The following is a 25,892-nucleotide window of genomic DNA, read 5'->3' on the forward strand; positions in this document are numbered from 1 at the left end:
ATCTAAAATAATGTACAATTCTATTGGCGAGAGAGAGAAAGAGAAAAAAAATATTGTCTCTTTCGATAATTCATTTTATAAGCTTTTCTATATATTGAAGATTCGGAACAATTATTTGTATAATCGAATATTGTTAAACGAATCGGATCGTGAATTGTACGACTTATATATTTTTTTTTTTTATTAATTATTACGAAAGGTGCGATACTTAGTTTTTTTTTGTTTCGTACGTTTCGTAAGTTTATTATTATTTTTTTTTGCCGATCATGCCAAAAAAATATATTATATATGCGTATATAATTAATTAAATAATTACGGTGCTTAAAAGAGAATATCTTCGTCACCCTCTTCTAGCATATTGGCTGCCTCTGAATGATTTCCTGCGGCTATCATCTCCTTTCTTCGAGCTTCGGTCTGCAAATTACATAAAATTATTCTTTTTATTCTTTAATTTTGAAAAATTATATTTATTTCAATTTAATGAAATTTATTTGAATTTAAAAATGAAAAAAATTTACGAATATACCTTTGCTTTCGCTATTTTCTTCTTATCCTGAATTTTCTTTAATCGATAGAATTCTTCTCTTTCGAGTTCATCAAGTTCGGAAATAATATAGGCAAGCGTTCGTTCGATTCTTGGAATGATAACATGTTCAATGGCGTTGACACGACGATTTGTAATTTTAATTACTTCATCGAGTGTGACAAAACTTGTTTGAAGTGAAGCCAATTCAACCAATAGCTTCACTGCACGTTGATAGTTTTTCTTCAATTTTGCGAGTTGTTGTCCACCTCGAGCTAAACCAGCTAATTCATAAGTGTCAGTTCCATCTTGATATGATTCAAATACTGGTAAATTTACACCAGCTACATTATCTTTCTTGGAACGAATTTTAATTTGTGCTTTTGTCACATTTTGTAAAACAACCTGATTAAAATCGCCCGTTGCGAATTTCGCTTCGGCCAATGAGAAAGCTGCTTCTTTCATTACTTCACCCATTAATGTTTTTGTCTAAAAATCAGTAAATAAATATTTATTTAATTTTTTTTTTTTTTAATATTTAAAAAGAAATCTCACAGAAATCAGGGTTGTCTACTAAAAATCTAAATTAAAATTCCAGGACTTTTCCAGGACAAATTTCTTATTTTTCCAGGACATTAAATTGGATGACCTTAAGGAATAAAATATTTTTTATTTTAACTATTGTTGTCAGAATGAGCCAAAAGTTCTGAACGTTCAAATGAACAAAATATTTTTTTCATTGTATAATAAATATTAAAAATTATAATGTTAATGTAAAATAAAACAGTAAATTAAACAAATATTAAATTAATAACTTCGTTTTAGATATTTAAAACAATATTTTGTAATAAAATTCATACTTAAAGAAGTTACAAAAAAAATTTTGTTCATTTGAACGTTCAAAACTTTTCGCTCATTTGTCAGAAATTTAATAAAAAAAAAAAACAACAATTTTAATAAATATTACAGAAACATTAATAAACATTACATTACGTAACTCAAGTAAATTTTCATTTTACTTATTTAATTAATTTTTTTAACTTGATGACTTCATTATCAAGAAGTTCTGCTTCTTCTTTTTTGACAGTTTGTAAAAGTTGTCGCGCTATTTGAACGAAATTATAAATTTTTGAAAATTTAAAAGCAAATTATAAAAAATTCAAGGACAAAAATTAAAATTCCAAAACTTCCAGGACTAGTAGACACCCTGAGAAATCTTCAGAATAATTCAATACAACAATTTTGATTCAAAAAAGGTAGGTAACCAAAAAGGTAACCAAATTAAAAATACTTAAAAAATTTCTTTTTTTTTTACTTGAGAAAAAATAGAAACTTATACATGCAAGTTGAGAATTAAATAAATAATACTATAAATTTTTAAAAATTTATTTTTCTACTTACTTCAATGATTTTTCCTAAAATCATTCTAAATCGCATTTGCAGTGCATCTGCTTTCTTTTTAAGTAAACCATGACCCTTTTGTGCCCCTTGTAAACGTGATTTCATTAACATTTGGGCTCTAAAATAAAAATTCAATTTAAAATAACGAATAGTTCATAAAGGCTAATAATTAAATAATTGAGACTTTAACAATAGCCGTGAAAATTTCAAATAAATTTCAATGTCTGTACAAATGTTTATATTAAAATTTTTTTATTTTTATTACAAAATTTTTTTAAAAATATAATAAATTCTCATTTTTAAAATATAAAATCATCATATTATATAAAAAAAAACAATTATTATTGACATTTTGAAGTAAGGTTACACCCATTTTTTATAAGAAATTATTTTTATGAAAAATTCACAACAGATATGAAAAATAATTATATTAGAATTATAATGAAATATTAAATATTAGTTTTTTAAATTATTTTCAAGAAAACTTACCCCCGAGAAGGGAAAATAGGGAGTCTATCTTTTCCTGACATATTTTTTTTTTTTACTGTTTGTGACAAACGCAGACAGAAAATGTGATTGATCAGCTGACTTTGAACACTGGAAAATGAAATTAAATTGTTGAACGCGGAACGGAATTGAACCGCTTGTAGCGCGAAATTTAAAAATATAAAAGAAGCAAAATTGTTTTTTGTACTAATAAATAAATTAAAATAATTATTAAATTATTGTTATCATTAAATTTTAATATGCATCATTTGAAAAAAGTCATTAAAAATTGTAATCATTTTAAAATAAAATGTTTTATATTAAAAAAAATTTTACTTTTGAAAAAAAGACAATCGCTTTTCTGAAGAAAAATTATTATTCTCATCTGTCAATTAAATTTTCGAGACTTTGAAATTTCTAAATTCATGTTAAAAAATTTGTTAAATAATTTAAAAATTTCCAAACACAAAAAATTATCTTCATGGCACTTTACGATTGGTATAAACAATTAAATTCTTCTAATGACACTTTTCAAGAAGTTTTCAAAAAATTACTCAAAACCGCATTAACAAAGGAAGATCAATTTTTATTGACACAAGAGAAAAACAAGATAAAAATTGAAAAAGACTTAATAAAATCATGTAAAAATAATAATCTGCAATCGGGAATAATTAGAAAAGCTTGTGATGATGTTTTGAGAAGAATGAATATTACTGACTCGAATTAAGTGAGAAATAAATAAAAGGTTTGTTAATTTCTTTTCTGTTATTTATAAATTAGATATTAAAAATTAATTCATTTTTTATCATATTTTTTACTGTCATCTAATCATATAATTTAACTTGTTTTTTTTATTTAAAAAAAAAAAATTTAATTTTTAATTTCAGTTGATCTATTAATAGTTTTCAAGAAAAAAGAAAAAAAAATGATAAGCGACAAAGAAGTTTTTAGGAATTTTCTCCTTGACACAGCAGTTGAAGATGCACTTGAAATTTTACTCGGGAATTATCCTAAAAAAACCGATAAATCCAATTACAATATTCCAATTCGCTATTGGAAATATAATGGTATTTGGACAAATGAAGAGGAATATTTAGAAACTTCCGGAAAGCATTTTTTCATGAAAATGGCAATAACGGCTTGGGATTTTCTTAATGTATCAAACGTTTTTCGAAAATCGTGAAAACAAATGTGAGTTTTCAACAAATGTATGTGAACATTCAAAATACTTTCATTATTTGTTAGTTTTCAATTCACAAAACTTCATGACAAGAAAATATTTTTTTATTTTTTTTTTATCACATTTTAATAACTATATTTTTATATCATTTTTATCATTCAATATCCACGATTGCCGCGGAGAAAAAATAAAAATTTAAACAAATCGAGGTTAAAAATAGTTTTTTTTTTCTCGAAAAAAAATGTATTTAAAAAAGATTTTGTATAGATGTAAAATATTAAAAAAAAAAAAAATTTATAACAATCTCGACTGACCTTTTTTCAATACTTGTCTAACGTTTAAATTTATTCGTGCTTCTTGAATGTATGATTTTGCCTTAAGCCAGTCTTCATCATTATTTGTGATGTGATCACGAAAATTGTGATCGTCAAATTTTCTATCACATTCCCAGGGTTGAATATAGGCTGATAAAATTCTTGGAACACCGTGATAACATAATCGTGATTGTTTTGACATTACAACAATATCACCACTGCGCAAAAACATTGCTTCTGCTGTATCGTTCACAGAATGTCCACCAATTAAAAAAATTGCCGACTGTCCAAAACTGATGGAAAATAGAGGAGCTTCGATATTAATTTCAGAATGATCTGTATGACCAGCTAGAGTGGAATTCATTCTATAATAATTAATAATTGCCGCCTCAGCTTGAAATTCAACGAAATGTAAAACAGTCGCTAGAAATTCCGTTAAATTACAAAGTTCTTTAGACATTTCAGTCTTTGAATCTTCTGAATAATTTTTCGTGTCCCAATTATGATGATAGCCTTGTGTTGCCCATCTTAATTTCGTTAAAAGGTCATTTTTCTTCTCTGGATTTCTAATTTTTAAAGACAAAAATTGATTATTATTTTTATGGATTTATAATTTTTTGTTTATATTTATATATTTTTTTTTTTTCACCTAAAACAAGTTTCCCACCATGATTCGTTGCCTTCAAGTAAAGAGTGAGCATCCAAATTTAATTTATTGGGTTTTCTTGAAAAATCCTTGAGACATTTGATAATCCAATAACGTTGTCCCAAAACGGTAAAAGGATTTTCGATATAAATTAAACCTGAAAACAGTAAAATAAATAATAAAATAAAAAACTTTGTGATTTTTTTTATGGAATTTTATATTTTGATTAATTGTTTACTGCAGTGATTTTTTTTTTTATAATTTTATAGAAAAAAGTTAAAACTTTGTAGAACAATTAATTAGCTTATTTACGCTGTTAAATTTATGTTAACAATTTTTAAATTAATTTTTGTTTTATTTATAAATGATAATGTCAATTTTGTTCCATTAAAAAAAAATTTTTTTTATTAAGGGGATTTTCTGATTTAGAATTAACAAAAAAGTTACGTTTTAAAAGTTTTATTGTAAGAAAACTATTAAAGAAATTGCAAAAATTCTTTTTAGTCGTTGTTGCACGTTGAGAAAATGAAAAAAAAAAAATTAATTGAGCGTATTTAGTTCAAATTTGTAGCTGTAGGTGGCGCCGTTATTTTGAGACAATTTACCCCCTTATAAAAAAACAGGGGGTAGAAATATGAAATTTTAAAGGTTTATTCTCTAGTTTTTTTAAATAAGGAATCAAATGATCTTTGGTTTTTTAAAATCGGTTCGGTAGATTTTGAGAAAAGCTGTGCACTAGTTTGAAAAATGTGTTTTCAAGAAAAACGCTTTTAAAGTTTTCATAACATAATACATTGAGCCAGGACTATCAAACACTTTTTGATTACAACTTTTGTTTCTTTTAACATATTTTTAAAAAAACGTTTTGGGACAGTAATTTTATGATACTAAGGAACATTTTTAAGCAAAAAGAAAAAATCGATTTTTTTGGAATTCTAAACCAGAAAGTTCCCTTAACAATAAGATTGGGGTATAATAATTGTATAAACCAAATTAATAATTCTATAAAATATTAGAAAAAATATTAATTAACAAACTGACCTGGTACATTTATCAATTCATAAATATTCCAGTCATTAATTGGTTTCAATCCTAATTTATTTACATCATTTACATTTTGAATGTTATTTACATCAGTGGAGATTTTTCTAACCTAGAAATATAAACATGCAATATGTGTTAAAATTAATAAAGTCCAAATAAAGTAAAGTAAATTAATTTTTAAAATTACCTTAGAAAAATCCGGGTTTCGAAAATCAATCACATTTTTAAAATTAGGTGGTGGATTCCTTGATTTATAATATTTAAAAGTTTCTTTAAACATTTTCCCCGTGAATCCTGGCAGTCGCCATTTTAAAAATTGACTTGAGCGCCAAATATGAAAAAAGGAAGCAAGTGAAATGTATCGACCAATCAGAATATGGGACGCATGATTTGCACCCAAAATCCATTACATTAAATTGTCAAAGCATCGAGATTTATTACATTGACTCTCCAATACATGGATTCTTCAAAACGTCGACTGACCAAAACATCGACTTGTAAAATTATCGACTCCTCAAAACATCGAATTTCCAACTGGTCGAATTTCAAAATGATCGATTTTTAACAACGTCGATTCTTCAATGCATACATTTACCATCACATATCCTTATTAAAACATCGAATTGTTAATTCATTGAATTTCCAAAACATGGAATTTTCATAGCTTTGAATTACCAAAGCATCGACTTGTTATAACGTCGATTTGTCAAAAAATGAATTTTTTAATTCATCGATTTACAAAAACACTGATATTAGAAAACGTCGACTAGCAAAAGCATCGACTTTTGTTTACATTGAATTTTTAATACAGATTCTCCAAATTATCGACTAACCAAATCATCCATTTGTCAAAATATAGATTTGCTAAAACATTACATTTGCAATACATCAATTTAGCAAAACACTTATTTTCTAAAACTTTGACTCGCCAAAGCACTGACTTTTTAATACATTACCTCGTCAAAAGAACGAATTTTCAAATCATCGATTTTCTAATGCACTAACCTGCAAAAGCATCAAATTTCCAATACCTCGACTTCCGAGTACATCGATTTTTTAAAACATTAACCTGTCATAACATCAACTTTCCAATACATCTACTTCACTTTGAAGGAAAAATGTCCCCAACTATGGTACAAGCATTCCGGAAAATTAGAATAGTCGGAGGTGGCGTTCGTAACGGGAAAAACCTTAAACTATTGATTTCCCTAATGAAAGTCGTCTGCTATTTATTTTGAAAAGTATATTATAAAATCACATAATTTCATATTTTTGAAAAATTATGTAATTGAATAAATAGTAAATGTTAAATATGAAATATTATTTGTATTTAAAAAGTCATTTACAAATTAATTAATTTTATTAATTTTAATGAAGTTCTTTAAAAATTCACTAACTTTAAACTTCTTTTTAATACACATTCTTTAACAATCAATTATTGTTTTTACAGTACGACGAAATTTCGAAAGGTAGTTTAATAATACCTTTCCAATGGTATATTATTTTTTTTGGACAAACTAATTTTCCTACAGGTGAATTTAAGTAACGTCACACCTCGAAAATGTGTTTTTTTAGATTCAGCAAAATTGCACGAAGGAAAAAAATATCCAAAAATATGTTTTTCTTACTTAAAAAACACCTATTAATAAAAAAAATATTTCGTACGATTGGCAATTTCACTGTAAACAGGTGTGATTTATGACAATTTGAAGAGTTTTTAAAATGTTTTAAATTATTGAATTTTATTTAAATATGATTAAAAACATTTTTATTACATTTGCTTTTATAAAGAATTTTAATAATTTTAAAAATAATTGATATTCGGAAAAGTCATATATTCGAAAGATTCTTATATTGAATTAATTCAATTTTAATAGATTTTTAATGGAAACTTTTTTACAATTAAATAGATTACTGTAAAAACAAAAAAAACAATAGTTGATTGTTAAAGAATGTGTATTAAAAAAAAGTTTAAAGTTAGTGAATTTTTAAAGAACTTCATTAAAATTAATAAAATTAATTAATTTGTAAATGACTTTTTAAATACAAATATTATTTCATATATTTAACATTTACTATTTATTCAATTACTTAATTTTTCAAAAATATGAAATTATGTGATTTTATAATATACTTTTCAAAAATAGCAGACGACTTTAATTAGGGAAATCAATAGTTTAAGGTTTTTCCCGTTACGAACGCCACCTCCGACTATTCTAATTTTCCGGAATGCTTGTACCAGATTTGGGAACATTTTTCCTTCAATCCACGCATGGAGTGAAGACTCCTTATTCTTACTTCGTGATGCATCGAATTGTCAAAGCATAGAATTTTTAATACATAGATATGAAAAAGCATAGACACTTTTTTGCATTGAATATCCATTACATCGAACTTTTTTTTTCACTAGGGTTTACTCTCTATGTTGTTAGTAGGTAAGGTAGATTAAGATTGTGCGGGAAATTTTAAATTAATATAATATTTAATTATATTTATTAATAAATGTTTTTTATAACATTTAGTTATTAAATATATTTCATAAAAAATAAGGAGAAATTATTAAAAGAGAATAATTTTAAAAAAGAAAGGCAATTTGTCAATGGAATACAATTCTAAATATATTTATTTCAGTTTTAGTACATTAAACTGGTAAAGTAGAGACATCTATGAGAAACATATAAAACAATAATTTGTATATATTATTAAATCAATAAAAATATCATTTTCTTGTTAATATTGAGAGATTTTATATTACCAAAAAAAACAGAAAACAATGAAATTTACAATATTTAATAACTAAATGTTATAAAAAACATTTATTAATAAACATAATTAAATATTATATTAATTTAAAATTTCCCGCACAATCTTAATCTACCTTACCTACTAACAACATAGAGAGTAAACCCTAGTGAAAAAAAAAGTTCGATGTAATGGATATTCAATGCAAAAAAGTGTCTATGCTTTTTCATATCTATGTATTGAAATTTGATGCTTTTGCAGGTTAGTGCATTAGAAAATCGATGATTTGAAAATTCGTTCTTTTGACGAGGTAATCTATTAAAAAGTCAGTGCTTTGGCGAGTCAAAGTTTTAGAAAATAAGTGTTTTGCTAAATTGATGTATTGCAAATGTAATGTTTTAGCAAATCTATATTTTGACAAATGGATGATTTGGTTAGTCGATAATTTGGAGAATCTCTGTATTAAAAATTCAATGTAAACAAAAGTCGATGCTTTTGCGAGTCGACGTTTTCTAATATCAGTGTTTTTGTAAATCGATGCATTAAAAAATTCATTTTTTGACAAATCGACGTTATAACAAGTCGATGCTTTGGTAATTCAAAGCTATGAAAATTCCATGTTTTGGAAATTCAATGAATTAACAATTCGATGTTTTAATAAGGATATGTGATGGTAAATGTATGCATTGAAGAATCGACGTTGTTAAAAATCGATCATTTTGAAATTCGACCAGTTGGAAATTCGATGTTTTGAGGAGTCGATAATTTTACAAGTCGATGTTTTGGTCAGTCGACGTTTTGAAGAATCCATGTATTGGAGAGTCAATGTAATAAATCTCGATGCTTTGACAATTTAATGTAATGGATTTTGGGTGCAAATCATGCGTCCCCAGAATATAAATTGCGTCGTTTCGTCAATAATATTCAGCGGGAAATTTAAAATTATTTGTTAAAGTAGAAAAAAATTTTAATTATGTGGCAAAATAAAAATAATAGTACGACAGCATTATACAAGATCAATTATTATCAATTTAAAATATGAAAATAAGATAGAAAATACAAATATTTATATAAAATTAACTAAACTAATATTAGAGAAACAAAGAAAATATCATTATTAATTAAATTCAAGTTTTTTATAATAATTTTTGTTTGTTAAAAAATTTCTTTTTCTTTTAAAACATATTACTTTTTGTTTTAAAACTCATAAAATTTTTGAAATGTGTTTTCTTTTAAAAAATTTATATAATTTCTTTTAAAATTAGAAAAATATCTTTTACATATATAGTAAATATATATTAAAATTAATAGATAATTATATAAGCGAGCTTTACGTCAATTATTGTATGATGGTGTATATTAACGTCAATTATTGTTTTACAAATTATATTTCAAACGTTCGATAATCGAGCAATTTGCATCTTGAACTATACACGCGCATGCCACATGCATTTTTTAGGCCGTTCCCTATATATGCAACTAATCTTTTATGAGTAATTTTAAAGACTGATTGTCATATATAATGACGCTGCTTTGAGAATTTGTATGATTTCATATAGAAAAAGAGAGGCACGTCACCGATCGCCTTCAAGGATTTTTGAAAGCTCAATAGAAAATTAATAGCTCAATAGATCTCCAATGTTCACTCTTTGATGATAATATATACATATATAATACACAATACTCATTATCATTCGCACTTTTTAAATAAAATTAATTCTCCCTATTCTTTCATCTTAAAATTTGATTGCACTGCAAAAAATAAATCTTAATTTCATTTCACTTTGGACTAAAACAGTTTACATATAAAACTAAATTTTAAATGTATAATTTATATAGTCTTCATAGCATGATTTTAAACCCAAAAATTGACTCAAACTTATTTTGAGCCAACATAATTGGCTGATATTTAGTCATTTTGGTTTTAAGATGTAAGCGGTGTCAGACTTTGCTTTTTTTTCTCTAAAAAAAATGTTTGGTTACACCCAGAGAAATGATATATTTGTCTCACAGCCTAATTAATTTTTATTTGATTCAAATAAATTTTTATTTAATTTAAAAAATTTTTATTTGATTTAAATAAAAAATTTTATTTACGCCAAATAAATAGGCTAGTAGGCTGTTAGACAAAATTACGTTTATTTAACTCAAATATATTATATTTATGGTTCAAATAAAAAATTTCTCTGGGTGTAGAATAATTAAATTTCTGGTTAGTCTAACCAAAATCTAACATATTAAAAATGTCTTACAATCTTTTATTAGTCAATTTCTTTTAGCATTTTTTAAATTTAGCGCCATTATTTATAGTTTTTGCGCTACATGGTTGGTACATGTACATACTTAGCAATTTACATGATATCTAACCTAAAAATTTTGTAATTTATAACTTAAAGAATGAGAATATGAAATAAAAAAATATATAATAATTAAATAATAGTAAATAATAATAATAATAATAAAAAAATAAAAAATTTTGAAAATTTAAAATTAAAAAAAATTGTGTAACTCTGTTGTTTTTACTCCAAACAAAAAATGTTAAAGGGAAAAAATTTTTTATTTTACTTATATTTTTCAAAAAAAAAAAAAAAAATTGAAAAAAATTTTTTTTTGAAAAATAAAATTTTTTGAAAATTAAAAAAATGAATAATTTTGTTGTTTTTTAACGAAATTATCTGCCCAACGAACTCAGGCAAAATTTTGGTACACTTAATGTGTTTACTAAATTTGAGGTCGATTAATTAAAATTTTCTCAAATTATCGTAGAGGAAACTTTTTTGTCTACATACATACATACAGACATTTGTTTAAAACCTATTTTTTTGGCATCAGGAAGGCTTGAAACATGGAGATTCATAAGAATTAGAGGTTGGTCAAAATCGGGCAAATGTAATATTTTCTCATTATGATGAAAATATAATAAATAAAATAAAATCTTGCATAGAGTTAAAATTTAGAAATCATGGAAAATTTATACACACTAATTTAAAAGTATTGATATAAAAAATTGTATCAATTTGATACTTTTAAATTAGTTTGATGTAAATTTTTTTAAAAATTTCATAAAATCATGGATATTATAGAAAAGTCCTAGAATTTTCAAAAGTTCCTAAATTTTTTCAAATGTAAACATTTTTTACTACAAGACAATGTAAAAATTAGATTCAATATTTCAATGTGAAATTTTATTATTTTTAAGTTGAAAAATTATCTTTTTGTAAAATAAGCTTACCTTTTAAATAAATAAAAATGTTTTATCATAAAACACACTGTAAATATATATATATATATATATATACTTCTTAGTAGAAAAATTATATTAATATAAAAAAATTTTTTAAATTAGAAAAAAAATTAATTTAAAAAATAAAGTTCTAAGTAGATAAAATTGTTTTGATAAGATACTTATTTATAAGTATATCCTAGTAATATGTCTATATTTATAAATGGCATAAAGTAAAGAAGTAAAAAATAATTTTTTATTTAGTAAATATAGATTTTTTAAAATACAAATTTACTTTTAAGTATAGAAATTATTTTTTAATCGAAGAGATACCTACCGCCTAATCTTTTAATTAGAAAAAGTTTCATTTCCCCAAGATAAATTTATTTTTAAGTAGAAATTTAATTTTTTTAATTCAAGGTTGATTTTTCAGTAGATACAGTTTTACTGGTAAGGCATCAGTTTCTCATCAAGTAGAAAAAGTTGTTTTCCGTAAGACTAACCTTTTTCAAGTAGTTAAAGTTGCCTATAGATATATAAGACACCATATAAATATTTCTTCTTCTTTCCTTATAGTGTCATATAAATATTTAAATGGAAAAATTAATTTTGCCAATCAAGTTAATAAAAATAAAACTGACAAGTTAAAAATTATACTTAAATTACAAACTTAAAGGAACCAGAGACAGAAGTTTTATAATAAAAAAAAAAAAAAAAAAGAAATGAAATGAAAAATAAAAATCTAAAGAAGAATAACGTTTTTCAAACTTGTTTTTTGGCGTTCGCATATATTTTGATTAATAGTCGAATTGAATTCGATACGCTTGAAAACTTATTTTTACACAAGTGCGCAGACGCAGAAGATCATCCGCGCGAATCGCAGTATTATATGTATATATATATAAGATACTGATCTCTCACACCGCGGCGCGTCAGGTTTACTTTCAGGATGCATTCATTCAAAAAATTTAAGAGAAACCAAAAAAAAAGTAAACGATAAATAAAAAAATAAACGCGTTTATTACAATAATACTTATATTCTATATATTGAAAAATAAATTAAACTCGTCAATTATATTCGATTGTCCAAATTATTGCTTATATAGATTGATGCATAAATTTGAATGACAGTTTATATACAGTGAGAATAATGTCGCGTTTGTTATAAAGTCGCACCCAACGAGTGAGATTCAACCATAACATATGCCAGAGAGAACCAATAAGAATTTAGTGTCACGTCATCAGCGACCAATCAAAATGCTTGGCAATGACGACAGTTTCTAAAAATAACTCGTATATATCTAGGCCGGTTGTAACCGCGAATTATGCACAGTCGTGCGCCGGCAGCCGACCACGAAGGATTTTAAATGTGTTCTCGCGGGTTTCAATTATATTTATTATTGCAATTAATAAGGTAGGCGCAATATTTACCTACAGCATGTTTCTTCTCAATAGTTTTATTATTGAAATTATAAAATTTGTGTGTTTCCAATGGAATTTTACGATGAATTAAAAGTGAATTATAGTTATTTTTTTTATTTTCTTCTTTTTTTTTTTTTTTTTTTTTTTTTGAATCGTCAAAAGGTGAACAAGAAAATTGGATGTTACAAGTGCGCGTATCACATTTTATTGCACCTGAGTACACGTTCAACTTGTCACATCACGTGGTAAAGCACATGGAGTCTTGTCTAAATATTATGTTTATTGACATTTTATATTATTATATTCTCTATATTTTTTAATGATCGTTTTACTTATTATTATATAGAACTTCATCAAAAAAAAAAAACTAAAATAGCAATTTTAAAAAATTTCAACTAATTATTATTATTATTTTTATAATTTTTTTTTAAATTTATATTTAAAAAAGAAATTTGCATTTATTTTATTTATTAATTATCCAAAATCATTTTAAAAGCATTTTTGTGAATTTATAACCGTCAGTAATCCATAAATTTATTTCATTTTCCAAAAAAAAAAAGAAATAAGATATTTAACAAATTATTATCTATTCCGAGTAATAAATTTTTTTTTCTTTTTTGAAATGATAAAAAAATGAGTGATCATTTAAAATCGAGAAATTAAAATTTTTTTTCTTATGTGAGATAAAATTTAAAAGAATTCATAAATTTTTTGTTTACTCACAATTAATTTTCTCCCATCTTATTTGCTGATTTCCAAATAAAAAAAATCTTGATTTGTTGCTGAAAAAAAATATATATATATATAAATTAATTATATATTTCAATGACAAGAGAAATAATTGAATAAAAGAAAAAATATAATAATAATTTTTATAAAAATTACACGATTAATAATCAATTATATCTTATTATATATATGATATATTTGTTATTATATCACTGTCTGACACGATTTTTGACCCACATAAAAAAAAAAAAAACATTTTTGAAAACTAGGACTCCAAAAAAAAAATACCCGTGTCTGGCCGTTTTGCTAGATCAAGTCGTTTGTAGTTTTTAGGGGTGAAAACAACCCCTAAATGAAAAGTGACAAGATTATCTTTTAAAAATTATTAATATTTTATAAACCTTGGTATCTGTGGGTTTTCGGGGTCGTTGATTATTAATCTTATGTCAGATTTTCAAAATTCAAAATGGCGGATCCAATATGGCGGTCAAAAATTTAAAAAGTTCTTAGATTTTTATAAAACTTGGTATTTTGAATTTTGAAAATCTGACATCAAATTTGTCATCAGTGACCCCAAAAACTCTAGATACCAAGTTTTATAAAAAAAATTAATAACTTTTAAAAATTTTGACCGCCATATTGGATCCGCCATTTTGAATTTTGAAAATCTGACATCAAATGACCCCGCAAACTACCAGATACCAAGTTTTATAAAATATTAATAATTTGTAAAAGATATCTTGTCACTTTTCATTTAGGGGTTGTTTTCACCTCTAAAAATCACAAACGACTTGATCTAGAAAAACGGCCAGACATGGGTATTTTTTTTTGGTCCTAGTTTCTGAAAATGTTTAATTTTTTGTGGGTTAAAAAAAAAGTTGAATTTTGTCAGACTGTGTATTTTCTAATTATTAAATTAAACTAATTTTTTTTAAATTACTACTGCAATAAATAATAAACAAATACATTTATTAAATTATTAATTACTTTTTTGATCCAATATTTTTTAAACCTAAAGAAGTAGTAAACAAATGTTTAGTTCAGTTGATCGTTCAGAACTTACAGAACATAAAAAATTTTATTATTTTTTTTTTAATAGCAAAACTGTTTCGAATCTTATCTGTTAAAACATTTTTTTGAAATGAAAAACATTTTTCATAAATTATTTTTATGAAAACCTTTTCATTTACAATAATTCCTCTAGAAGAATAAAAATCAGGAAGTACATAATTTGGACACTGAAAGAAAATTATTTGATTCAAAATATTCGTTACTACACGCAAATAAATCTTTACCTATAGAACAGCGTTATATGTATTTCACTAAAACAGCGAAATTTTTCGCTATTCTAGAGAAATATATCGCTGTTTCAGAGAAACTTATCGCTGATGTTTCAGATGAAGATTTTTTTGCGTGTACCTATTTATTAATATAATAAATATAATATTCTTTAAATCAGTCAAATTTTTAATTGATACAAATAAATTTTTTTTCCGTAAAATAATTTCTCAAAATTGTTTAAAAATTTTGACATAGTCATTGATTCTTATATATATATAGTTTGGAATTATTATTATTATTTTACAAACATAAAAAAGCATAATTTCTGGCGGTAGTGTAAATTTATATTTTCTTCGAGAATTATGATACATTTGACGTATTTTAATTTGAAAGGGACAGTTAAGTATAATAAGGGAAGTTATTTTGCATATATGGCCTATAATAAATATGAATTTATGACTCCCATAAATTAAATTTCATGTGACACATAGTCTCTAGTACATATATATATACTATTTTGCGTTTTAAATAATATAATAATTTTGATTGGTACCATGGCAAATAATCTATATGTATATTGAAATGTGAGCTACTAATTTAAATTAGTAAGAATTTTTACTAATTTTTAGTCACTTTTCACTAAAACTTTAGTAAACAAATTTAAAACCACTAAATCAAATAGTATTATTTTACTAAAAATTAGTAAAAATTCTTACTAATGTGAATTAGTAGCTCACTTTTCACTAATTCAAATTCAGAGAGAAATAAATTTGTTTTTCAGTATTTTAAATATCTACTAGTCTATTTTTAAAATAAATAAATACTTAATTTATGGTTGTTTTTTTGTGGCCCACAAAAACCCACAAAACAACTAGATAAAATGATATATTTGTCTTACAGCCTAATAAATATTTATTTGATTTAAATAAATTTTTATTTGTTTTAAATAAATTATATACGTTTATTTAACTCAAATATATTATATTTGGTTCAAATAATACATTTCTCTGGATGCAGTTCAACACTGAGAAAAATATGCTATTGAATCAACAGCATTTCTGCCAAAGGTATATAAAAACTATTGATTCTAAAGCATATGCTATAAGATATGTAAAATATTTTACAGATTCAATAGCATTTGCCTTTGAATCAATGATTTTGATACCTTTGGCAGAAATGCTATTGATTCAATAGCATATTTCTCTCAGTGTAAGCATAATTATCGGTACAGTAGTAATCAATATGGTAATTTCAATTAAAAATATGTTAGTTTCAATTACATATATGTTGTGATCTCATTTTTTCTTTTCTTATTTTTTTTTTTTTTTTTTTTTTTTTTTTGATAAAACGAATTGCAAGTCGGTAAGTTTCTATTACATATATAGTCATAGGCTTTTAAAGTTAATTGCTAATTACTGTTTCGGCAAAGTAGTACAAGCATGGACGCACATTTTGAGTGTTCTGTTGTGTGTGATTGTTCTGTAGACACAACTCATCAGACAGAGTCATCAATCAAAGTTTTTTTTTCTTTTTTCTTTTTTTTTTTTAATAAATGCCAGGTAGTTTTAGAAAAGCACGTTCAACAGTCAACAGACTTTTATTCAGCGTGTCCTTCGAATACATTTATCCGAATCTTCGTAAATCACATCGCGATGTTCTTTTTTACTAATATTATATAGATTCTATTCGACAACGAAAATAACTTTTACCAATATATATATATATATATATATATATATATATATATATAATACGTATACTTTTAACAAAATTCTCCGATGTGATTAATTTAATGTAAGAATTTTTTACGCGGATAATAAAAGATGTTTGCTGTGGCTGCAAAATTTAAGCTAATTCATTTTTTTCTATGTATATTTTTTAGTTAATTTACCCTTATTTGAAATTTTAATTATCGCACAGTAACAACTCAAAAAAAATATATAATAATAATAATTCAAATTAAACGTTCTATGTTCAAATGAACGAAATCATTTTTTTGGTCTATCTGAATTAGTAGTTTTCTACTAATGTAAGAGTTCGTATTCGTTTACCAATTGAATTAGTAACAGTTTTGACTAATTTGTAGTAAAAAAAACTATCCTAATTTCTAGTAGAAAACTACTAATTCATGGAGTAAATCGGCTTACTAATTTGAAATAGTAAAAAAAATACGATTTACTCCATGAATTAGTAGTTTTCTACTAGAAATTAGTAGTTTTTTTTACTAGAAATTAGTCAAAACTGTTACTAATTCAATTGGTAAATGAATACGCACTGTTTCATTATAGTAGAAAAAATACTAATTCAGATTTAGAGAATGTATTGCTCTATACACGAAAGGAAACTTGAAACTCTATACTTAAAGAGATGTCAATATATACATTTATGTATATATGGTGAAGTCAACGTGCTAAAGAAATTATCCATTTGCAAACTTAACCATTAGTTTGTTGACTTAAAGGAGCACACATTTGCGATGCTTGCAAATCGGGATTCGGAGAATTTAAATTAGTATAGTCAACTATAAATTTTTTTGCACTTTAGATCAAGAGTCACATAACGCACTTACAATTATTATATACATCTTTCAATTCAAAAACAAAGTTTCAACAATTCATATGTAGTACGAATTTTTTATATATTTTATAATTTACAAACAATTCAACTTATATTTATACACTGAGAAAAATATGTTATTGAATCAACAGTATTTCTGCCAAAAGTATAAAAATTATTTATTCAAAAGCATATGCTATAGAATCTATAAAATATTTTAAAAATTTTATAGCATATGCTTTTGAATTAATAATTTTTATATACATTTGGCAGAAATGCTATTGATTCAATAGCATATTTTTCTCAGTGTATATGAGCATATTCTTGATTAAATTTTGAAATAGCGCGAGCAAATTTTTCACTTCTATAATTTTTCAATTATAGTTTTTATAATAAATATTTTTAATAAAATAAAAAAATTTTCTCGATATATAAATAATTGAAAAAAGTTTATAATAATTTCTCAGCATATATATAAATATATATATACATCACACAATTTGATGTTGAAAGGTTATCATATATAATTGTATATATATATAAAGATATTGACAAATTCTTCTTGACTTTGTATTATATCATTTGGAATAATCATATAAAAATAAGTTAATGTGAAACGGACGTTATTAACCTTTAATCCTCGGCATTTTTTTTTTTAATAAAATGGAAAAAAAATAAATAAAAAAATACATTCCTATAAGATAATATTTTTTCTTAATAATAAGCAGATGTGTTCATTATTATTTTTTAAAACCTTTTTCCAGATAAAATACTATTTTTATAAAGATATAATGCACCACAGTTTATATTCCATAGTACCATTTATATATTTTTATTATAGTAATTTTAATAATAATACACTGCAAAAAGAAGTATCTTAATATAAGATGTTTTGGTAGTAATTTTTAAGATGTTCTGGTAGTAACTTTTAAGATGTTTTATGGTAGTAACTTTTTAGTTATTTGAAATATCTTAGTTTAAGATGTTGAGGGGAAGTAAATAAATGAGTGCTCGAATTTGTATTAAACTAAAATAAAGTCTTTTATTAAATTGAAGGTTATCGTCGAGGCTTGGGTAATGCGCATACGCAAAAAGTATGTGTTTACAAATAGAAAACCCAAGCCGTACTGATTTTTCCAAGGGTAGCAAAAACCCTGGAAGGTACAAAAACAATTTTGATTCTGGTGGGAGGCGGTGAGATGTTTTTCGAAAAGAATGTAAACGATTTTTACATAGGTAACTGTTTACCTAGATGAGGTAAATTGTCGTCCGGGCGATAATCCGGGTACCGCAATTTTGTATACGTACGGTACCTCTGACGCGCCGTAATAAAACTATAACTCTAATCTTAAAAACATCTGCCAAAGAGTAATAAAAGTGAAAGCGTTTTTGGGAAAACTAAATTACAATATTTTCTTAAAATAAATATTTGAAAATCTTAGAAAACAACATTTCACTACGCCACAGTACCCCCTCACCAGTGGTAACGATATTATAAAATTTTCGAAGTTTACAGAAAATTTTAATTATTTAAAGTCATTCGTGCATACATATAAACTTAAATCCTAAAGAAGAATATATATGCTGTCTATAATATTACAACAAAGAAAATATATATATACTCACACATAAAACAATCCGTCGTTAAAATTTATACATATTTAATTAAATCCTGCCTGAAATCTATTAGGAAATTTAACTGTTCTACCTGAACGTGTTTGACGATGATTATTGTTTACATTATTATCATTTTCTTTATTCGCTTCGTTTCTATTGTCTACATTTATCTGTATGTTCGTTTCTACAGTAATTTGTTCTTCGTCGTCGTCCTGATTATTAACATTTATATCATTATTGTCCGAAACTAAAAATGCAGGTTTAAGTCGATCGATGGAAACTCTGACATGTTTATTATTAATTTCGATTACAAAAGTTTTATCATTGCGCTCAATGACTTTGTAAGGACCATCGTAAGGTGGCTGAGAGAGACCTCTTACAGCGTCGTGACGTAGAAATACATATTCTGTTGTTTTTAATTCTTTAAAAATAAATGTTTTCTTTGTACCATGTCGAACTACCGGACTCGGTTTTACATTTTCGATTGATCGCTTTAAACGCTTTACAAATTGAGAAGTTGGCTCTGAATTATTTGGTACAAAGAATTCTCCAGGTAGGCGTATACCTGTACCATATAACATTTCTGCTGCCGTTGAATTTAAATCGTCTTTCATAGACGTCCTAATACCTAACAAAACAATTGGTAAAATTTCGACCCAATTATCTGAATTGTGACATTTAATCGCGGTTTTTAATTGCCGGTGGAATCTTTCTACCAATCCGTTTGAAGCCGGATGGTATGCCGTCGTTCGAATTTGTTTACTCCCTAACAACCTGTAGAGTTCTTTAAACAAATCGGATTCAAATTGCCGTCCCTGATCTGACGTAATTCTTAATGGCACCCCGAAACGCGAAATCCATACGTAAAGAAATGCTGATGCCACAGTAGCCGCTTCCATATCTACAATGGGAATTGCTTCTGGCCAACGCGAGAATCTGTCGACGCAAGTTAAACAATAGCGGTAACCTTGCGAGAATGGCATTGTAATCAAATCTATATGGACGTGTTCGAAACGACCTGCTAATTTTTCAAAATTACCAACGGGTGATGAAACGTGTCTAGTAATTTTGCATCGTTGACATGCTATACATTCTCGAGCCCATTTCCTCGAATCTTTATTTATTGAGGGCCATACAAAACGTGCACATAAAAGTTTTTGTGTAGCCTTTATTCCCGGATGAGATAATTCATGCAATGATTTGAAAATATCGCGTCTTAAAGATTCAGGAACGTAAGGTCGAACAGTCTCTCGCGTGACGTCACAGTACAGGGTAGCGTCAAAAACCTGAAAATTTACCTTTTTCAATTGTAAAGAATTATTATTAGATTCTAATATTTCGCGTAATTCTTTATCCTCTTTTTGAGCGGACTCTAGTGATTTATGATCAACTGTCTGCGTAATAATTTCTATTCGCGACAAGGCATCTGCGACATAGTTTTCCTGTCCTTTAATGTGACGTATGTCCGTTGTAAACTGTCCTATATAGTCAAGGTGGCGAAACTGTCGCGGTGAGCATTTATCGAGATTTTTATTGAAAGCAAATGTTAGAGGTTTGTGGTCAGTAAAAATAACAAAATTTCTACCTTCGACAGCATAGCTGAAACGTTTGACAGACGAATACATTGATAGAAGTTCGCGATCATACGCGCTATATTTTCTTTGAGCCGAGTTTAAATTTTTTGTATAAAACGCTAATGGTTCCCACGAGTTGTCGACAAATTGTTGTAAAACGGCTCCCATTGCATAATCGGACGCATCGACTGCGATACTTATCGGTGCGCCTGGCGCGGGATGGGCCAACATCGTGGCATTTGCCAACGCTGTTTTTGACGCGAGAAAAGCATTTTTTTCTTCAATTTCCCAGTTTATTTTGTCGCTCCCCTTTTTTGAACCTTTTAATAAATTATTAAGAGGTTGTATAATTTCGGCCGCCTTCGGTATGAAACGTCGATAAAAATTTATCATTCCTAAAAATCTTCTAACCTGTTTGACGTTTTCAGGTTGTGGAAAATTTTTAATTGCTTCGACGCGCTCGGTTAAAGGTTTTATTCCATGAGAGTCTACAGTATAACCTAAGAAAGTAATTTCATTCACACCGAAAACACACTTCGCGGGATTAATTACAACGCCGTATTTATTCAACCTTTTAAACAAAATGTTCAGATGCTCGTAATGTTGCTCCTCATTTTCTGATGCTATTAAAAAATCGTCAATATAGGCAAAAACAAAATCTAAACCGCGAGTTATTTCGTCAACAAATCTTTGGCAAGTTTGAGCCGCATTACGCAATCCGAACATCATGTTTGTGGCTTCAAATAAGCCGAAAGGAGTAGTAATCGCGGTTTTTTTAATATCCTCAGGTGCAACCGGGATTTGATGATAAGCCCTAATTAAATCTAGTTTTGAAAATACCTTTTTGTTGTAAAGATGTTGTGAGAAGTCTTCAATATGTGGTGGAGAATACCTGTCGGGTACAGTTCGGGCATTGACACCTCGATAATCGCCACAAGGTCGTAAAGAACCGTCTTTTTTCGGAACCAAGTGTAACGGAGATGCCCAATCTGCGTCGGAAGGACGAAGAGTTCCCTGTTGAACCAATACGTCGAAATCAGATTTTGCCTTTTTTAAACGGTCGGGAGCTAATCGACGAGGTCGGCTGAAAACGGGTGGTCCAGGAGTTGTTTTGATGTGGTGTTGAACATTATGTTTCACTCTTTCTTTTCCGAAAACTGGTGGGCGAGTAATATCTGGGTATTTTGCGAGAAGGCGATGGTACCTCGAATTTTCACAAACTGTTTTAATTGTCGCGATTTCCACGTCTAGTAACCGTGCTTGAGTCGTAAAATTTGTAATAGAGTCAATTATACGCGTATTTCGAGGATCGACTAATAAACCGTAGTGAGATAGAAAATCTATCCCTATTATTGGCTTATTGATATCGGCTATTATAAATATCCACTTGAAACTACGTCGCAGTGCGAGATCGAGATCCAACGCGATGGTGCCGTACGTAGCGATATTTGTGCCATTTGCTGCAAAAAGTTCATATTTGTCCTTTTTCACATTTTCGCGCACTAATTTTCGAGGATACACGCACACATCAGCACCAGTGTCAACAAGAAAGGAAATTTTGGAACGTCGATCTGTAACAAAAATGCGGCGAGAATTTGAACCGTCGTTATGTGCCGCTTCTACGCACGGCTCAGCTCGTTTCCCGATTTCCATAAAGGACATTCCGGCCTACACTTGGTTGCTTTTTCTTTAAATCGCCAATGGTACCAGCAAACCCGAGCATCGTCCGAAGAACGGGCCGGCGCTGGCGTACCACTACGACTTTTCGATGCCCCATGTTTTCGACCGCGCGATTGAGAACGGTTGCGGCCACTTGTCACTGCACTTATTTGAAGTTTTAACTGTTTTATTTCTTCACGTAAAACACTTAACTCCGAATCTTGCGAGATTGCCGCAACTCGATCAGTTCCTGACTTAACCTCATGCATACGATCTGCCATTTCGGTTAAAACTTGTGCCTTTGTTTCCGTGGAGGCAGCTAGAACTCGCTGAATACTCGCGGGCAATCTTGAACGCCAGATTGCAAGAATCACTTCATCTGTGATTGACGGAAGAGCTAATTTTTTAAAGTCGCGGAAAAATTGCGAGGGCGTTCGGTCGCCCATCTCTTCACTTTCCATTAATTTTCGCACTCGCGTACTGTCAGATTCCGTCAATCTTTTGGTTAACTCGCCTTTTAAAAAATCAAATTTTCCGGTCACAGGGGGGTTAAGAACAACATCTTCGATTTGCTCAATATACTGTTCGCCTATATGAGCAATCGTAATGTTGAACATCATATCGTCGTCGGTTATTTTTGCTGTCGTGAACTGCACTTCGAGCAATTTAAACCATAATTCAATTTTCTGCGGCCAAAATTGGGGTACGCGCAAACTGTGTTGAGTCACTACTCGTGCAGGTTCACCATTGGTGCCGTCGCCCGGTTGGTTTGGCATTTTGACAATCACCGAAGAATAACACAAAAAATAATCTTAATTTCAATAAAACACTGTATCACTTCACCTCACCGACTCTAAAGAAAATCACGTCGGGGTCACCAATTTGAGGGGAAGTAAATAAATGAGTGCTCGAATTTGTATTAAACTAAAATAAAGTCTTTTATTAAATTGAAGGTTATCGTCGAGGCTTGGGTAATGCGCATACGCAAAAAGTATGTGTTTACAAATAGAAAACCCAAGCCGTACTGATTTTTCCAAGGGTAGCAAAAACCCTGGAAGGTACAAAAACAATTTTGATTCTGGTGGGAGGCGGTGAGATGTTTTTCGAAAAGAATGTAAACGATTTTTACATAGGTAACTGTTTACCTAGATGAGGTAAATTGTCGTCCGGGCGATAATCCGGGTACCGCAATTTTGTATACGTACGGTACCTCTGACGCGCCGTAATAAAACTATAACTCTAATCTTAAAAACATCTGCCAAAGAGTAATAAAAGTGAAAGCGTTTTTGGGAAAACTAAATTACAATATTTTCTTAAAATAAATATTTGAAAATCTTAGAAAACAACATTTCACTACGCCACAATGTTAATAGTATCTTTTGCCAAAGTGCTTCACATATTTTTGACGAAAAAATTTTTGAGTTTAACTATAATAAGTTACTTTACAAAATATCTTTTTTTAAGATGGAAGATACCATTTTTCCATATTACATCTTATTATATGATACCAAGTATAAGTCACTTATTTTTGCACTGTAATAATAATTATTATTATTATTATTAAATAATTTGGAATAAATAATTGATTTTCAATATTATCTATGGAAAATAGAAAATGATCAAAATTGACATAGAAGAAAAAATAACCATATATTATTAATATAGAAAAGAAGATTTCTTTTTTTTTTTAGGTATATACCTAAAATATATCTAAACTTCTGTCAAAAACAGATGTCTAAATAACTTATAATGTAGCATCGAAACATGTTACGTAATATGTTTTAATAATAATCGTAAAATTTCCAAAATAATTTTTCGTTCAAGGTTCGCTTTCATTTCCGTCTTTGTTGTTTGAGTAGTTCCGGTTTTCATGCTTGAATCTCTCACACATTGCCTTGAGAGTTTAATCAATGGATGCTTATCGATTGAGCGCGCTTTTTTTTTTATTCAGATTCATTCAATGTTTCAACTGTACAATTTTTAATTCAACAAAATTGAATTTTTCAAAAATCAAGTAAAAAATACTTTCAAATGTTAATTGTATATAAAAAAAAAATTTATTTTTATATGAAGAATATTCTTTTATATTTTATTACTATTATTATTTTTATATTCTATAAAATACAAAACATTCTCAAAATTTACAGTATATACACACTTATTTTAAAAGTACGAAATATATTTAAATTAAAAAAAATTATATCGAAATATTTAAGAATATAATTATGCCATGTAATATTATAAACAATTTTTAATGAAAAAAATAATTCTTTTTAAAAAATAATATTTCAAAGTCAACCCTATATATCCTTGAGCTGAAAATGTCCCAGGAAATAACTCAATGAGTTCGCTTGTGAAATAGTAAAAAAAAAAAAACAACAACTTTAAAGACCCTTCTCGTATTCTAAGCTAATTTAATTAACTTTCGTGGTAACAAAAAAGTTTTAATTTTATCTTTTTAATTAACTTCAACTAATTGAATTTTCTCTTATAATATTCACATACTGAAGCGTTATTTTATATACACAGTAAAAAAATTATATGTAAAACATTTTTACAAACATCCAGAGAAATGTATTATTTGAACCAAATATAATATATTTGAATTAAATAAACGTATATTTATCTCACAGACTACTAGCCTATTTATTTGGCGTAAATAAAATTTTTTATGTAAATCAAATAAATATTTATTATGCTGTGAGACAAATATATCATTTCTCTGGGTGTACTTATTATATATGGGAAGATATTTTTTTAAATTAAAAATCTTTATTCTATAATTAAAAATTTCTTTTTTGTATATTTATGGGCAAATCCACAGAACTGGCCGATTTTTACTTATCAAGATGAAAATTTTCCAAATAGCAAGCACGCCTTTTATTTATGGTTTACTTTCTTTAAAATATATTCAAGAACAATTATCTTCTTGCGTGATTCATTTTATTTTAATGCCGTTTGAGTTAAAAGCCAAAAACGAAAATATTATTTTTCTTCTGGAAATTATAATTAAAAATGGCATTTCTTTGTTTTTTTTATATATTATTTGAAATATGTGCAAAACATTTTGAATAATAAAATATGATAAAATACAAATAATTAATTTTTTAATTATCAAAAATAAATTATTTATATTTTATCATATTTTATTATATATTTTATTTATTAGCATTTAATTTTTTATTTCTGTAAATTAAATTGTTTACTTACTAATTTTGATATTAACTATTTTAATCAACAAACTGACATTATTGACATCGATTTTGATATAACTTTGAAAATAAAACAAATGAAAGGATAATTCATTTTTCACGATTAACTAGTTAAATTTCGATAAATTTTTTTTTATTTTTAATTTTTAGACGTTATAAATAGAAAATATAATTTGGCGTTTGCATACAAGAATTATAATAATGTCTTTATATAATCACACATGTTTTCAACTCATCATATTTTATCCTGTAGTTGTGCTACTGAAAAAAGGCTATGTTGAAA

At 26.9% G+C, this 25,892-nt stretch overlaps 3 protein-coding genes and 1 long non-coding RNA gene across 7 annotated transcripts in view; 2 read left to right on the forward strand and 2 right to left on the reverse strand.

Annotated features, from left to right (window-relative positions):
• Positions 1–136: 136 nt before the first annotated feature.
• LOC127276793 (V-type proton ATPase subunit D) lies at positions 137–2,515 on the reverse strand. Its single transcript, XM_051297444.1, has 4 exons — positions 2,414–2,515; positions 1,925–2,042; positions 527–1,012; positions 137–414 (listed from the first exon to the last, which is right to left on the reverse strand). The coding sequence occupies exons 1-4, from the start codon at positions 2,452–2,454 to the stop codon at positions 322–324; spliced, it is 738 nt and encodes a 245-aa protein (XP_051153401.1). The 5' UTR covers positions 2,455–2,515; the 3' UTR covers positions 137–321.
• Positions 1,925–5,947, reverse strand: LOC127276791 (nucleic acid dioxygenase ALKBH1). Of its 3 annotated transcripts, XR_007842260.1 has the most exons (6): positions 5,782–5,941; positions 5,592–5,703; positions 4,554–4,707; positions 3,905–4,470; positions 2,414–2,521; positions 1,925–2,042 (listed from the first exon to the last, which is right to left on the reverse strand). XR_007842260.1 is itself a non-coding variant. In XM_051297443.1 (5 exons), exons 1-5 carry the CDS (start codon positions 5,872–5,874, stop codon positions 3,416–3,418), a joined length of 930 nt encoding a protein of 309 aa, XP_051153400.1. In that variant the 5' UTR covers positions 5,875–5,947; the 3' UTR covers positions 3,205–3,415. The 3 variants fall into 3 exon arrangements, 2 of the variants coding, with proteins under 2 accessions (XP_051153400.1, XP_051153399.1); XM_051297443.1 differs by lacking the exons at positions 1,925–2,042; positions 2,414–2,521 and adding an exon at positions 3,205–3,420 and having other exon boundaries at positions 5,782–5,947; XM_051297442.1 differs by lacking the exons at positions 1,925–2,042; positions 2,414–2,521 and having other exon boundaries at positions 3,673–4,470; positions 5,782–5,946.
• On the forward strand, positions 2,604–3,819 carry LOC127276794 (uncharacterized). Its single transcript, XR_007842261.1, has 2 exons — positions 2,604–3,155; positions 3,298–3,819. It is a non-coding gene; the product is annotated as an uncharacterized LOC127276794 (long non-coding RNA).
• A 6,551-nt stretch (positions 5,948–12,498) lies between the features above and the next one.
• Positions 12,499–25,892, forward strand: part of LOC127276853 (activating transcription factor 3) — a 63,842-nt gene continuing 50,448 nt past the window's right edge. Inside the window, exons 1-2 of one of the 2 annotated variants that reach the window (XM_051297537.1) lie at positions 12,499–12,973; positions 13,144–13,226. The gene's annotated coding sequence lies outside the window, so the exon portion shown is untranslated. The remainder of the gene's footprint in view (positions 12,974–13,143; positions 13,227–25,892) is intronic. The other variant, XM_051297536.1, reaches the window with a different exon arrangement.

The sequence above is a fragment of the Leptopilina boulardi genome, unplaced genomic scaffold (assembly GCF_019393585.1).
Source record: "Leptopilina boulardi isolate dan_hultmark-lab unplaced genomic scaffold, ZJU_Lbou_2.1 LbouV2_154, whole genome shotgun sequence".
Lineage (NCBI taxonomy): Eukaryota > Metazoa > Arthropoda > Insecta > Hymenoptera > Figitidae > Leptopilina > Leptopilina boulardi.